This window comes from Pelecanus crispus, chromosome 1, assembly GCF_030463565.1.
Source record: "Pelecanus crispus isolate bPelCri1 chromosome 1, bPelCri1.pri, whole genome shotgun sequence".
In the NCBI taxonomy this organism is placed as follows: Eukaryota; Metazoa; Chordata; class Aves; order Pelecaniformes; family Pelecanidae; genus Pelecanus; species Pelecanus crispus.
Genome location: NC_134643.1, coordinates 92,384,307 through 92,400,555, shown reverse-complemented (window position 1 = coordinate 92,400,555; position 16,249 = coordinate 92,384,307). Strand labels below are relative to the sequence as shown.

At 44.6% G+C, this 16,249-nt stretch overlaps 1 protein-coding gene across 1 annotated transcript; it reads left to right on the top strand.

Annotated features, from left to right (window-relative positions):
- Positions 1–2,332: 2,332 nt before the first annotated feature.
- FBXO40 (F-box protein 40) lies at positions 2,333–14,837 on the top strand. The gene is made up of 4 exons (XM_075710148.1): positions 2,333–2,383; positions 3,074–3,130; positions 10,645–12,543; positions 14,640–14,837. Exons 1-4 carry the CDS (start codon positions 2,333–2,335, stop codon positions 14,835–14,837), a joined length of 2,205 nt encoding a protein of 734 aa, XP_075566263.1.
- The last annotated feature ends 1,412 nt before the right edge of the window (positions 14,838–16,249 follow it).

Below are 16,249 nucleotides of genomic sequence, written 5' to 3'. Positions count from 1 at the left end.
AAGGGCCGGTTGTGTGTAAATGGTTTGTGATGGTTTGTCTGGCCATGCCCTGCACCTGATCAGCGCAGCCTGTGCCGTCTTCTCATTGAACTCCCTTTGCCCTGGGTGAGGGACTCTTGTTACCATGTGCAGGGGGTGTTGGGGGGCCTGGGTGCCAGCGGCTGGGACTCATGCCCATGGGGCAGCACCTGGCGTGGGCACAGGCACTCAGGCGAGCGCGTGAGCAGCAGCTAGGGTGCAGCTGGACCCGCCGGCAAGGGGGTCTGGGGGCCGGGAGGGGGCTGCGAGGGAGGATATGGCTGCCAGGGGGACCTGGGGAGTCCCGTCCAGCTGTCCCATCCAGCTGCCAAAGAGGCTGGGGGACCTGAGAGTCCCTGCGAGCAAGACCACCACAGGGGAGTTGGCTACTGGGGACCAGGGGGACTGGAGAGGCAGATCAAGGGGCAGCTACTGGGCAGACTGTCTGGGCCCAGCTGCTGGAGGGAGCCACACTGTACATGTGTGCATATATACACACACACTCGCTAGCGCACCTCCATCCTGCTCAGCCAGAGAGGGGGGTGGAATGAGGCCACTGGTGCTGTGTTTGTGTGAGTGCTGTGTGTGGCTGGCTGTGTAATCTGTGTGGCCATCCGTGTATATATGTTTAAGTGGTGTATATGTGTATTTGTGCACGTGTCTACTGGGAATACAAGCTCAGCCTGGCTACTGCTTGGACGTGGGGGCATGGAGCTGTGGCAGCCTCGCCTCTCTCACGCTACCAGATCCGGCCCAATTTTCCCATATCAATAGATACTTATGTTTGTATATATATCATACATATACATATACATATATGATATGCATATCATACATAGGTATGTTTCATAGGTCTTCTATATAGCACAGCATTTCTACCCATAGAATTGAGATAAGTGAGGTTAAAGCAGACAGGCAACAGCTTTCGCCCAAAGCATTTGCACCAAAAAATAAAAACCAGTTACACTTTCAGAGATTTCACGTTTCTCACACCCTACCAGCAAGCACATCTGTACTGCAGCAGGAGGTCTGATTACAGTATTGGTTGGCATTCCTGAGATACCTTGAATCAAATTAGCACAGGTAAGGCGGCAGCGGGGATCTGCAAGTTCTCTTGTTTTTGCTGAGAGTCTGGTTTCATGTGCAGCTGAGCTAATAGAATGGTGTGCTGCAGGTACAAGGATGAATTCCTGTTTCCTGTCACCTTCACTCTCCTGCTCCCTTCTCTCCACCATGTACACATTTTCAGGAATGGTGAACTATGTTCATTCTGCATGTCTTGTGATACCCTGCCCTAAAAGGTCACCACAGATAATGCCTTTTTGGAGCACAGCCATCACCTGCAGGCAAGGATTTGCAAAACCTGGGTGCTTGTGTTACGTGAGGCTGCGAGGCAGAGTACCGAACAAAGTGAGGCAGGCCCAGGGCAGGCTGTTTGGGTCTGCGTGATCACCGACCAACGCTCTGGAAGCACCAGAGTTCAGACTGTCTGGAAACACGGAGATCTAAAACCAGGCTGACATCAGGTGCCAGTAAAATTAAGACAGAAGGTAGCTTCATTTCTGACAACAGCTACTTCTGAAGCCCTAAGTATTTTAGTAATCTGGGTTAATTCAGCTGCAAGAAGTTTACTCCTAAACCAGCACTACAGAATTTTGAGATTAATTTTTTACTTCATATAAAAGTGAAGCACGCAAGCAGCACGTTCTTAAACACAGTCTAAAAAGACAATGACAACATTGAAGGCTGAAGAATGACCCTGAACTGGGGGGGGTGAGGGGTGGAAGTGATTGGGTAAAACTTGGTTTTAGGCTTATTACCACTGGCCCCTATTTTCCCCAGTGCAATGGGATGAAAGAAAATGGTATCACGATAATACAGCCCTTTCTAAAAAAGGCCACAGAGCCAGACTGCTAACCATATTTAGCACTACTAAATTACGATTGGCACCAGCAAGCCTTGGTTGTCACCTACTGACATTTTGTTCAGCCCTAAAAATGAAAACACAGTTGCCTGCACTGTTTCAAATGATGAGAGTTACTGGGGACTCACAGATAGGGAAAGAGAAAGATAAGGCAAAGCAACAAGTTCATCGTGACTTAGGATCTCAGAGCCGCCACAGCCAAAAGATGTTGTTCTGTGTTTCTGAGGTGGTGAAAAGTGGTCGCGTATGGCAGCAGGGTCACAAGAGGTGTCTTTGCAGCCAGATGGGGTGAGCACCCACCAGGGAGAAGCAGCGCCTGCCCCATCTGCACCCCTGAACCTCACTGACATGTAGTAGTACCCGTATGTCTGTACTCACCATGGGTACGAAATGCTCACCATGAAACTCACCATGAAATGCCTTAATGGGTCCACGCTGATGGTAAAATGTGACTGCTCTCCTTTGCCTCCTCAGGTTTGGCTGAGGAAGGGTGACACTGGGAGCTGCACCCTTCAGGCTTCCTCCCGGTGGCTGGTAGGACCCTTTCACTGTGCAGTGGAGGGGCTGGAGCTGGGGAGTCTCCTGGGGGTCCCTGGGAGGCAGGCAGGTGGATCTGCCCGGCTGCTCAGCTCTGGGCCATTCCCGCTCTCTTTCTGCTCACCCCTGCCCAGACAAATTGGAAACCCACCATCGCTGTCTGCACCAGATGCTCGAGTTGGTGATGACGGGAGCCGGGGGCATGGCGACAATTCCAACAGCAGAAACCACAAACTGGTGTGGGCACCAAGGGGAGTTAAGTCATAAAGGGCAAACCTCCATCAGAGAGCAGCAGGGAGGTGATATACAGCTCTGGGAAGGGTTTTGATCTTTTCGTCTCATGCAGGGGGCACAGAGTGTTATTGGTTCTGCCTCTCACATCTTCCCTGTGAAGTATCACTCCAGAAGGGACAGTGTTAACAAGTACGGTGGAAGAGACTGCTCTGTAAGCTGAGCTACACGGTCACATGCACGGGTTTTATTTTTAACATCCCAAAACTACTTGATGTTTCTGCCTGGGCTTGCTCCGTGTCCTCCCATTCTCTCCTCTTCCCTTGCCTGCAGTTCTCCTTTACCCACCTCACTTGAACTCAGCTGAGCACAACCAGGAGAGCAAGTGTTTGGTACACACACAGGGACTCTATGATTAAGGTAAGGCTTTGTAAATAGAGTTGGAGTCTTTATTGGTCAAACCTTATGCAATCCAATGATTACTGCATCGAGCTATGAAAATCAAGACGTCTTCAAAACAGCCTTAGTAATTAAGATGAAGTAGAATAATCAGACACAAGATGTCTTAAATGACACCCTAAAACAGAGGCAGCTGGTAACTCTGAACGCTTCTGTGACATGCGATTCTAAAAAAAAAAAAAACCTCCATAATATATTCAGTGGATTAGCCATAGTTTGCAGCACTGTATCTGGGGTTTTAAAAAACTAAGATGCTGATTCTGAGATGGGAGCTTCAGTAGCAGGACAGAAGATAAATCAAAAATTCAATTCCTGTAATTTTCAAGAAATTCTGAGAGAAGTAAGACAAGGATATATAGTAAGGGCCAGAGGAGAGGCCAGAACACTCTTCTGGCAAAAATGCTAAGACTTAAAATCTGGTGAGTTTTGTAGATTCAGACTGCAAACTGTATGTTTGTAGGCCAGACTGAATAATAAGATGATGAAGTAAGAATCACAAGTGTTAGAGGTACTGCTGTGCCATTTAGAGTTGTGGCTGCTTAGCAATTTTTATTCAGGAATCTTTTCTCTTTTGTTTTTATGACTTAGACCTTGACCAATAGCTCTGAAATTCTCTATGCGGGGCATCTGCCTTGGGCTGGGTTTCTTTTGTTTTGCTAAAAACCATTCACTTGATTATCTCAAGACGCTTTCAGAAAAGTATGTTAATGAGATTGTTACCAGGGTATAAAATAGAACCTGAGCCCAAAATAAAAAACCAGAGTTTGGACTGTTGTTTTTTTTTTCTCAAACTGCAACTGAACTGGAACCTGTTATTTTAAAGCACTTGCTGAACTCAAACCAAAACCAAACCCATTTCCCAGTTACTGATGCAAAGTGAGAGTTTGCCTGACTGTGTCTCTACCAAGGACAGCACGGGGACCCCTCACATGCACAAGGAGCAGCAGAGCTGCTCCATGCCACAGCCTCCCCCTTCTCCCTGTCCTGCCTGTCTCCCACACAACTCCCCAACATGCCCAGCACACGACCGTGCTGCAGGGCTGCCCTGCACCATACCACCAGCCCAGGGGACCACTTTCAGCATCTGGAATTTTGGGGTGGATTTGTCTCAGGTGAGCTATGGCTACGTTGCACCAGGTAGGGAGGATGAAGACATATTGCTGGTCCAGGTCTCACGGGGGGGAGTGCAGTGTGGGGGTTCTACCAGCAATGCCCTGTGTTACCCGTGCCTCACTGCTCTGAACTCTCTCCTCCTCCTCCCATAACAGCACCAGTGTGGGCAGAAATTGCACTAGCAAGTTTCGGTGCCTCTTTACTGTGTGCATGCAGCACAGATTTACCAGACGAGGGGGAGACCTGATGGTGCAACAGCTTCTCCTGAGCTCCATGGTCTTGCATGCCAGGTTTAGGGAGCTGAAGAGAAGCTGATGTGCTGCTGTGGGAGCTTGACAAGCACGTGTGCTCTGAAACAAAGCAAGGAATATGCCTGACTAATGCACTGTACTCTGTCCCTGTCATTTTAAAGCTTTTTTTTTTTTCCCAGTATAAAGCAATTCCAACCTGTTCAGTAATTCTGAACTAGTGGTTATTGCCATGGAACACCACAGGCTCAAACAGCTGATCCCCAGCTAGAAAATACAGGGAGTAGCTCCCTAACTGTCACAGCCTCACCCTTCCCTCTTTGGGCTTATCTAACAGGTCAGTTGTCTCATGAAAAACCTTTTCACTCTGCATGTATTATACTGGCGATTTGAGATTCACCAGAAGGATTGTCCCGGAATCAAAGTGCCCCTATAAAACCCATGTGGACTTGTTCAAAGTCTGAGCCTCAAAGAAACTATGTCTTGCCCATGCTTGCTAGAAATTTATTAGTGCTATTGATGAAGACTTCATCTATACCTTTTATACTCCCTTTCCACCTACCTGGGCTGTACCATATTCACTGCCTGACTCATTTAAAGCTTGGCTGGCAACACATATATGCAAGGTCAGTCTGAATGGCAACTGCAGAGCAGGCGTGCCACGAAGAACAGTGACCTGCTACACCTAACGCCAAGGCGGTTGCTCAAGCTGTAGCTGTCCCTGCTGTGGGTGTCAAAATGTGGGGCTTGACTCACTTAGGGGTCACCGTGATTCCAGGTGGTGGCATTTTTGGGTTTGCTTTTTATTTTGTATTGAAGGACAGGACTTTAGAAAAATGTGGTACAGTATGGTTTTTCCAATGGTATAGTGTTTTCTTCCTCAGCTACAAGAAATAAACACATCTGTGTAGCAAAAGGAGACCCAAGCCTGATTTCTTGCTGGGATTGTTAAGTACATAATGATTGAGGAAGAATGCTGCATGAAAAGAGACGAAAAACTCTAGTTGAAGGAGACTTAGATGCTCTCCTAGAAAATGGGATTCTACAGTTGGTTCTGCCAGGGTTTTTGTGCAGGAGGCATGCAACTGCAAGTGAAACATCAGAACCTGAGCATCTCCATGCTTGGTGTGTGTATATATATTTTTATTTATATAAAATAGTATATTAAATTCTGTTTCTTTTCATCTTTCTATACTCTAATTCTACATCTGCCAAATAGAAGAAATAGTATCTTTTAAACTCAAGTGCACCTCCAGTACTGCAAAGACAAATTCATTATTGGTTGTGAAGCCCCTCAGATACTAAGATAGTAAATATATCGAAAAACCCTGTAAGGAAATTAAGAACTCTGTGTTCACCTCAGGATTTAAGTATTATGATAAAAATGAGATAATCACCACATGCTGGGTAACAAGGATTAAAAGAAATAGAGAATATCTCCTATCTGCCCTATACACTTCACCAAAAGTATTCACATTCCTTGAAAATATTTTTCTGTTTTAACATTATATATAACTTTAACATTCTTGGCTCCAGCATTCGGATCCAAACTTTCCTGAGATGTTTTTAAGAGCTCCTTATCACATTGTAGATGTTAGAAAGATTGTTGTATGTTCATTTGCAATCTCATCTCAGAGGCACTCTTTAAGGTAATTATCTGGGGTTTCTGATGGCCCTTTTTGATGGTTCTTTAAAATGGGAGGCATCCCTTGATTCTGATTCTGTGAGAAGAGCTCAGATATGATGTATAACCTTAGTATATCATATGATCAGTCACATATAGCTAATACCAAATAAGAAAACAGTTGTATTGTTTTTGCTCATTGACTGCAACTGAACTAAATCTATATTTACTGAAAATAAATTGTAATTTGTTTATAAACTGGAAGTTATTGTCACCGAACAAATCTGCTCCAGACACAAACATATCTGCAGTTGAAATAGCAGCTGTATATTTTTAAGCCTTACTTGATTTGCTGTCATGACAGTCTAAAAATAAAGATTAACCAAAGTGGACAGACTGTGGACTGTAATTTGCATCCTTTCTTTCCACACTTGAACATGATTCAAGTGAGCATTTCTATTTTGATTTTTTTTCTAACCCAGCTCTTAGGAAATTTTGCAAGTTGCAGGGAAACAAGAAGTGTACAGGTTTAGAGAAAAGTTTCATCACCTGACATGATGTGTGAGGTGTGTCACCTGCCTCTGGATGTCATGTATCAAACTTACTGAGGCAAGAATTTGTAAACTTTCTGCTCAGAGTTTTGAAAGTTGTAGTTTGTGTACTGACAATAATACCATCAAATAAACAAGAGAGTTAACTAGATCATCAGTTAAAATACAGAGCTCCTGATTACCAGCATGTCAGAATAGAAGAAGCATTCAAACCCTGATAAATATCAGAAAAATTCTCTATCCCTTCTTCCTGTCCTCTAGCTTCATAGATATGACAATGAGATGAGAAGAGAGGCATAGAAATCATTTGTCTGAAAAGAACAGCATATACAAGTTAGAGATGAGGTAAACTCAACTAAAAAATACCTGAATAACAATGAAGACTGATTCTGGATCTGAATGCTCTGATGTGGTCACTTTTCATAAACAAAGCATGTATTTTCTTTCTCTACACGTATTCAGATGGGGTTCATTTCAGCATACAGCAGCATGAAAGCAGGCTCCTCTCCAGAAACTTTGCAATCAGTCCTTTCTGTGTTTTGGAGAACTGATGTATTTTTATTTATCAATTATTTCTCTCCCAGAGTTACTTTTGCAGTGGAAAGTATTGTTCACACATTCATGTTTTTATTGCGATGTAATGTACCCAGCCTTCCTCTGACCTTATGCAAGTCATAGCTGGGACTATTTTTAGAGATTATATTTGCAGCAAAATGTTACAAGAATGAGAGCAGCAAGGATGCTGCCAATGTGAAATAAATCCGTCTCTATCTCCTGCTTCTCTGAGCCACATGAAAGTAGATGTAACTAAACAGCCTAAAGCAGGACAGATGTCACCCTAAACCACATGTATTTAAGGGCTGGATGTGTCTAGGGCCACCCTGGCGAGCACCCTGGTGTCACCCCTGTGCAGAATCCGGTGCTTCCCAAGACAAGGCAGGGAATAGTATTTTTCTGTATTGCTGTCTCAAGCTCTTTACATGCAAACAAAGGTGAAGGTACCTGAACCTTATACTTCAGAGTGTAAGTTTGTCCCTGGGTAAAGGGACCACCAAGGACTCCTTTACTCTGCAGGACTGAGAGGGAATGGGGTTGATTCATTAGGAGGTGTAAACAGGCATTGGTCAGCATTGGAAGTTGCAAAGGATGGAATGAAGATGTCTTGAGCAATTAATGCACATCGAATTCGAACACGAGTGTGTGGTATTTAGTGACTGCAGGAACCCACATGCACTGCCTTTCCCAGACATCTTTCCTTCTCTGGCATTGTTCGTGACTTGCATTGCCAGGGTGTGAAAGTGTGAAAGATGAGAAGTTAGTACCTTCAGGAAACAGAGGGGAAGCAGCTTCAGGTGGCATCTCTTCCCCTTGAGCCTGAGCCTACTTCCTCGGCAGCACAGCTCTCCTCAGGGCTAGGTCAATTAAGTCTGGGGTTGCAAAAGCACTCACATCTAGGGAAGTGACACTACTGTATTGTCTTTAACCTTAGAAAAAAAAAACAAAGTCTAAACTATTTTACTAACAATGTCTATTTTTTCCCAGAGCCAAATGGGAGACTGCTGGGCTTGTGGTAGTCCCTACTGCATAGAAAGTGTGGTGGGAAGACTTGTCAAAAATCTTTTTCTCATTTTCACAAAAAAAAAAAAAAGTGCCCTGGGTGCTGTTTGGAAACAGAACTCCAGTTCCTCCTTATCATTAGCTTTTTCCCATCCACAAAGATTCACAGTCGGCTAAACCAAGCTGGAATGCAGCTCCTACAGCAAGGAGCGGAGAGCCAGAAGTCAGGACTTGTCTACTTGCAGCAGCTCTTCTTTGGGCCAAGTTACTGATACCAGTTGAAGCTATCCAGGGAAGTAGCTCCAAATAGTGACTGAGCAGCCTCTAGTTCTCTAATCCCACAGCTTTGTATGAGGGGAAAGGACCACAGGAGATCCTACATATTCCCCCTAAACAGCATCTCTTATGGACATTGTTGAAGAAGACTGCTGGGCTGGGTGGACCACTGGTCTGACCCAGAATGTCATTTCTTATGTTCTTAGATTATTTACAACAGAAGGCATGCCTCGTGCCATCTCCATTTACTTGCTGTTGGATTTTGTGCTTCTGTTTTCCCATTTTTGGGAAGGTTTAGCAGCTATTGCCAGGAATTATTGCAAGGGTAGAGATATTATGAGTAAGGGGTACTAAGAACTTTTGGAAGCAGGCCTCATAAGTGCATTATTTCTGCATTAAGCTGATTTAATTGACTTACTGGGAAAGAACAAAAAATGCAATAATGAAACCAAAGCCAATGGTTCATTGTGACACAAAGCTAGTAATCTGGTAGTGATAACTTTTTATATAAGGATCTTCATACATCATGTTCTTGTACTTGCACTTTTTGTTGTTGGACCTCAGGAAAATTGTATGTCCTTTTTATATCAAAGGTTTTTAAGGGGAGGAGAGGAAAAAATTATATATATTTTGAAACAGCATTAATATAGAAGTGTGGGAACGGAAATGCAGTCTTCCTTAAGAAAACATTTAACCTGTTTATATAATAAAGTTGGTTGAAATTCTGAAACATTTGGTTTGGCAATCTCAACTTGTTCTCTTAATCCAGTCTGTCAGTGGCAAAACATTAAATTCATGGAGCTGCCTGGTGGCAGCTGAATTTATGAAACAGAGACTGGTATTGTTCATTACTTGTTGCCTGGGACCTCTTTCTCTATTTTCTGGCCCCCTGTGGTGTCACTAACACCTTCATAAACTGAATCTAAAATATGATCAGCTCAGGATCACCTGTTCATTCCGTATAGTGTTTGACATTGACTTGTCAGAAGTACGTAGGGTTAACTGAAAAAACAGAGCAGTAGTGACTGGTTTTTGTAGGATCATGCTCTAAAATCTCAAAGGAAGAAAATGGTTTCTTTCTCAGAGACACCCTATAAAAGGCATGCTCAGGCTGACTTCTCCCCTGCACCCTCACAGGAAGGGAAAAGCTGTTGAGGTTTGACCTTTGTTGCTCCCCTTCTGCCCTAACTGCACACTGTGGTGCTAAGCAGAGCATGAGGTAAACCATACCTGCCCTCTTCTCCTCCTTCCTAGCTACTCGGCATTCACTGGTGACAGCAAGGGGAAGAAAGGTGAAAGGCAGTTTGTAAAACAAAGGGAAAGAAAATTTATTTAACTGGGTGAGTATAACCTTGCAACAAGCCTCCACTGCACTCTGGAGCTTCTCTCCAAAACGCGGACTGAGGCATCACCTTATTCCAGGTTTTGACACCTGAAAGTAGATGTGGCAAATAACCAGCCTGAAGGAAATTCCCCCACAGTCTCTGTTCCATGACATGCAGGCATCATCTAAGACTGTAAGAGTAAATCAGGAAAGCCTTTACCCAGGCTGGTTTCCACACTGGGAACCGGGAGCATGAAGATAATCCTCACTCTCAGCCTTGCTGGTGTAGAGCAAAGGGAGGTTCCTTTGTGCAACATTCATGTCTTTATGAGAGGATGACAAGGCACATAGGCCAAATGACCAGCTAATTTTTCTAGAGAGGAAAAAGAAATGTCATGTTTCCTACTCAAACAGCATTGAAGAAGTGGGCAGCTCCCTCACTGTGCCTCTGGCAGTCTTGAGTTCAGCAGCTTAATATAGATAGACCCAGTGTAAATACTGGGACAGAAAACAGCTCGCTCCCAAACCGTGGCTGCCTCCGCTGGGCTAACGAGTAAGGACCTTATCTATATCCGTGCTGCTATCAGGCCACGGTGTACTGTGGGGATCAGTGCTGATACGTGACTGTATGGAGCTGGCAGTCATTTGCCCACAGCCTTACTCCCGCTAGAACTGCATGTGAGCACGTAACACGTAGAAACCAGCCATGGGCACAGAGGGTCTGTGGTCATCCTTGCTGCTTCGGGCAATAACTTTTGTCTTCTTGTCTTTGCTACACACAGCACCAGGCTCAGAAAGCTCCCCCTGGGCAGCACAGGCACTGTGAGAGATGTTTCAGCCGGCATTGCCGCGCACCAGTTGAGCCCTCCATCTCCTGCATGGTGATCAGCTGCCGCTTTCACTGCGGGGCCACCTTCCACATGTGCAAGGAGGAGGAGCACCAATTACTCTGCCCCTTAGAGCAGGTCTCCTGCCTCAACTCAGCCTACGGCTGCCCTTTTTCCATGGCCCGCTTTAAGCTGGCGAAGCACCTCCAGGTCTGTCCAGCCAGTGTTGTCTGCTGCTCGATGGAGTGGAATCGCTGGCCAAACGTGGATTCAGACACAACCCTCCACAAGAACATTATGAAGGAGACCTTGAACGAAGAGTGTCTGGACACAGCCTTGGCTCTCAGAGACCAGAAGATACTTTTCAGGACTTTGAAAATAGCCAACTTTTTTCCAGAGTGGAGGAAAGAGGATGAAGTGGAAGAGCTAATGGAGGAAGCCATGGGTGGGGAAGAAGGTGCTGTGGGAGGAGTAGCCTGTGCTTCCCAAGACAGTGACGACCAGTTGTCCGAGCTCAGCCAACGTGAGCGTGAAGATTTGGCAAAGGACAAAGAAGGAATGGATCTGGGGAGTTACGAAACCTGGGAGAACATTTTCAGCAAAGAGCTCCTGGCTTGCAAGGTAACAGGCTCAGCAGCCAGCACAGGACAAAAGACGGAGGAGGCTTCCAAGAAAACAGCGTCAGCCCCTCATGCTGCCAGCTCCACAGAGAAGGCAAAGGAAGTACCTGACGGTGCAGAAGAGGCAAAGGACCAAAATCCTGAACAAGTAACACCAAATACAGAAATGACAGGACTGGCTCCCTGGCAAGAAGGGGTCCTGGAGAGGCTGAAGAAGGAAGTTGGTGTAGGTGATTACAACATGTATCTGGTACATCATGGTGGAATGCTCATCCGCTTTGGCCAGCTAGCTGCTTGCACTCCCAAAGAAAAAGACTTTGTCTATGGGAACTTGGAAGCTCAGGAGGTGAAGACTGTCTACACCTTCAAAGTGCCAGTTAGTTACTGTGGCAAAAGAGCACGACTAGGAGATGCACTGGGCCACAAGGTACCAACTTCAGACAAGTCAGTGGATACCTCAGAACTGGGAATAAACCTAGAAGAACTACCTAAGGCAAATATAGTTAAAGCCACACTGCTGTGTGCACTGGAAAAAGAGCTGAAAGGCCATGAGATCTCCGAAGCAAGGGGTATCGATGGACTCTTTATGGATTTTGCAACACAGACATACAGCTTTCCTCTGGAGTCCTTCTCCTCCACTGCTGTTCTAGCAGATATTCTGGATGAAAAAAGCCCACCAGAACTCCACGTGGAGCTCTACACTGAATCTGTAACCAGAAGACACAACAAAAGCAGTTCAGCTTTCACATTCACTTGCAGTCATTTCTTCAGGAGGGACGAGTTCCCATCCCACTTCAAGAATGTGCACGCTGATATCCAGTCATGTCTGGATGGATGGTTCCAGCATCGCTGCCCACTGGCCTACTTGGGATGCACTTTTGTTCAAAATCACTTCCGCCCTGATGGACTTAAGGCCAAGGTTATATACAGCAAGCCTCTCAAGACATTTGCTATTAAACCAGAGGTGAACACCCTCCTTGCTGAATCAGGGAAGTGCAATTCCACAGTGGCTAATCGAGGGAGAAATAAGGACTTGCTGAGCAGCCTCCCAGTGGAAGTGCTCAAGTACATTGCAGGGTTCCTGGACAGCTTCAGTTTATCTCAGCTATCGCAAGTGTCAGTGCTGATGAGGGACATCTGTGCCACTCTTCTTCAAGAGAGAGGAATGGTCCTGCTGGTCTGGGAGAAAAAAAGATATTCCCATGGCGGTACTTCGTGGAAAGCTCGCAAAAAGGCAAGTGACTGTGACACTGGGAAAAAGACAGCCATGGGTTCTCTCCAGATAAAACACAAGCATAGCAAGGGATGCTGCATATAAGCATGCAGATGTGGGCAAGGTTCGTGAGGTTGTAATTTCCACCACAATTGTCACGGGTCGGGGCTGTAAAATGTAGTACATCTAGCAAAGGTAGGAAGGTGTAAATGGACATCTTCTGACTAGCTGAAAGTCCCCACCCAAGCTTGTCTTGGGTAACCTATTTGCATGTGCACTGTTTTTAGGCACTGGGAACTGAGAATTCCTGATATTTAAAGGTTACACATGGATTTTTTAAGAACTTGAAGTTCATACTTTTTTTTGTTCTTTAGAAGCCAATCTAGGGTATGTCAAAACTAAAACATGCTTTAGAATGCCAAAAAGGTAAAGAACAAGGAGACGTGGCTGTGAAAGGAGCTCAGGTGTTTGCATCAACCCCCGAGGGCTTTCATGATTAGTAGTTCACAAGACTGCCATGAGTGTCTGACTCACTGGGTTGTGAGCACCTGAGGGAGCAGCACGGGAATAGGAAGCCTTCTGCAAAGCTGGTCTCCCACTGTTTCTGTTGGAAAATTACCACCCTATTGGCTGTTTAGGTAGTCTGAAATAAGTATGTAAACATAGCTCAGTCTAAGTCCTAGTTGAACAATAGTTATTACAGGTTTTTTTCTAGCTGATAGCCTTGCAGCTGGTCTAACATGAAACATTTTGAAAGAATAACATGAGAGACTCCAGCATGACCAAGCAGACAAGACAGAGATCTAGGAACAAATAATTCAGAGACCCAGGGAAGACTCCCAGAAATTATCTAAGGACCTGGTTTTCAAGCAGACCCCTGAAGATCTCCACCTACTGATTCTTATCAAATGGAAGCTTAGCAGTTTATGACTCTTTATTAAGAGAAACCATGAAGCGTGGTGAATTCAAAATCTGTGTACTGAAGTTTGGTGGCTGCAAGTTGAATTAGCCCAATCCAAAACAGGAATTAGCCACTGAAATAATTTACTGGAGGATGTGGCTTCCTTCAGTAAAAGGAAGAAATTCCAGCTGAGCAATCATATAGCAATTAACTTCAGTTATTATAGAGCAATTTCAAACCACCAGCACTGAATTTAAAGACTGTCTAACCCTTTTCATGTTAGCTTTCTGTACTGACCACACAGGAATCTTGTTTCCCACGCACAGACTCTGCTTGAAAACATTCTGTTTGTAATTAGTCTGAATTTCTTGACTAGTGTGTATAATAGCTATGATTACTTAGGACTAGGACAGGGTCGGGTAATATTAAGCGTAGCACATCCACATACTGTCCTTCTTCCACAGGAAGAAACATTTTTAGGGAGAAGAAATCTACTATGACTTTAAAAATTCATTTGATTTAATGGTATACTGCAAATATTAAAGTGACTTAATCACACTCTTATCACTACATGCTAGTATATCACGAAACGGTACATGGTATTACTGCAAACAGAAAATTTTAACTGCACGTTTCTATTTTTTACAAGCTTGTATCTCCCCTAGGAATAACTTTAACCTTAGATTTCCCAGGCTTGTTCTGGGGTGGAGTGAATAACAACAGTGTTGTAACGTTCATTACTTTGAAGTTGCTGATAGATGCTTTGGAAGGTCTTTATGAAGTCAGGTTCCTTTGAGATACATATCACACAAGCATTCTGTAGTCACTCTGCTTTATAAATATCTTGGATGCAGCTATAAACATCTTGGATCACACCATACATGCGATGGAGTTTTCTGTAGAGGTGCGGTGATCAGGTGTTCTGGATTTCCTCATGCCCTGCACCGGATTGGCACAAAAACTGTAGAAGGATACTTTCCTGTTTAAAATGGCAGGTGATGACTAAAGCAGCAAAACCAGCAAGTACGAGGTACCTAACAACACAGATGCCATTTTTACTTGTTATGCCAGCCCTGCACAATCAGATGTTCACTTGCCTGTCCAGCACGATCAATGCACACCCACTATAAGCATATCTAGATCTTTAAAATTCTCTTTTATTTTTACTAACATTCCCGTTTTTTCTCCCCAATTTGTCTCCCTGTCCCTGTACTAGATCTGGCAGTTCAGCAGTCTGTTCTCCAGAGTTAACAAGTGGCAGCGCAACGACGTCGCGTGCATGTCGGAGCACCTGAAGAACTGTCCCTTCTACCAAGTGGAGCACAAGACGGACCCCGTGCTGCTGACAGGCATGTGCGAATCTCGAGAGCAGACTAGAAAGACTTTGGTTTCTACTTTCAAGCGCAGAGTCTGAACAACCTGCTTCCCCTCTGCCACGCTCCTTTCAGGGCCCTTCAAAAGAAGACTTGGGAATTTGGGTGTAAAGATTGTTGCTTCCAACTCTCCTTTGGACGTACAATACTGGCTTCTCCCCAGTTGTGTTTGGAACCTCCTGCATCTTTTTTTTTTTTCCTGCATTAATTTAATTGTTAAAACTTCATCCACTGCTCACTGATATCATGTGCTTTCTGTTTATGTTTCTGTTCCTTGCTTAATACAGCATCCTGGAGAAAGCAGTAAGGATCTTGTTTCAAACAGCATCTTTGCAACCTTGAAGATAGGCTGCTGTGCCTGTACCATGTCCCTGAGAGAAGCAAGAGCAGTTAATGTACCTAGCTCGACTAGGTCTGAAACACCTTCGTTTTGGCTGGAAAGCCAAGTTCAGGGAGCACAGGCAAATGTCCTCCTGCCCAGCAGACCTGGGGATTGCTAACCTGTTCTGAGATGTGGGCAAAAGAAAAGTGAATTAATCAGGAGTCAGGAATGCACTGCACAGCCACAGACCATCATTTAGGGCCCCGATTCAGGCAAGCATGCCTGGTTAGCACAGCATTTGAGCTCAAGCCTAAAGCTGAGCTCATGGGAACATTCAAACCAAACCAAACCAAACAAACTTGCTCTTTGTTAGAAATAACCAAATAGCAAAAAGTTTTAGGGGGTTCAACTGACTTTTCATATTTTTCAGTTAGTAACTTTCTCTGTTTTATTTAAAAATCCATTAAAGCCATCAAAAATATTTTAAGGCATTCTTAGAAAGCCTTATCTACTCAGTTTTGCAATTGTAAACTTCAAATTGTAATTTTAAGCAATTGTAAACAATTTGTCAAAGAAAGATCTTATTTTTTTCTGTAAAAGAAAAGGCATTCAGTAACCCATTCAGTAACAGTACAGATAATGTTTGCTTCAGTTAAATGGGCTGGAGTATAAGAATTTTTTCTTTTTTACAGAGCAGAAGAGTGATTAGGGTTTAGTTGATTTTTTAATAAATACACTAATTTAAAAATAGAATGTGCTTGTTGAGGCAGCAGATGAGAGAAAGCAGGCATGTCAACAACAGTGTCTGTCTTATGACGCTACTTAAACCCATTTCAGAGGCACTAGTTAGAAATGCCATAGTTGTGGTGGTGGGTGGGATTCCTCTGAAATGGCCATAAACTGATTTGACAGCTTCCAGCTGCTGCACAGCCACAGCGGTGCCAAATCACACCCCTTTCTTTTTTAAGCTCATAGTCAGAAGTGCGAGCTCAGGACATGAGGTCTGGCTTTCATCTCACCATCTCAGGCAGGAGGACCTTGCCAGGAGCTGGGACGTCTGCTGGCCTGGACCACTGCTCTCCTCACCTGGGCTGGCCAGATGAAAACCGGCCCAGGTGGATGGACACAACC

Bases quoted from the DNA above. Each gene is read 5' to 3' on its own strand.
- FBXO40 (XM_075710148.1), top strand. From the start codon at position 2,333: ATGCTCACCATGAAACTCACCATGAAATGCCTTAATGGGTCCACGCTG. The intron at 2,384-3,073 runs GTAAAATGTGAC...ACTTGAACTCAG, and splicing joins TTAATGGGTCCACGCTGATG to CTGAGCACAACCAGGAGAGC. The intron at 12,544-14,639 runs GCAAGTGACTGT...TCCCTGTACTAG, and splicing joins CGTGGAAAGCTCGCAAAAAG to ATCTGGCAGTTCAGCAGTCT.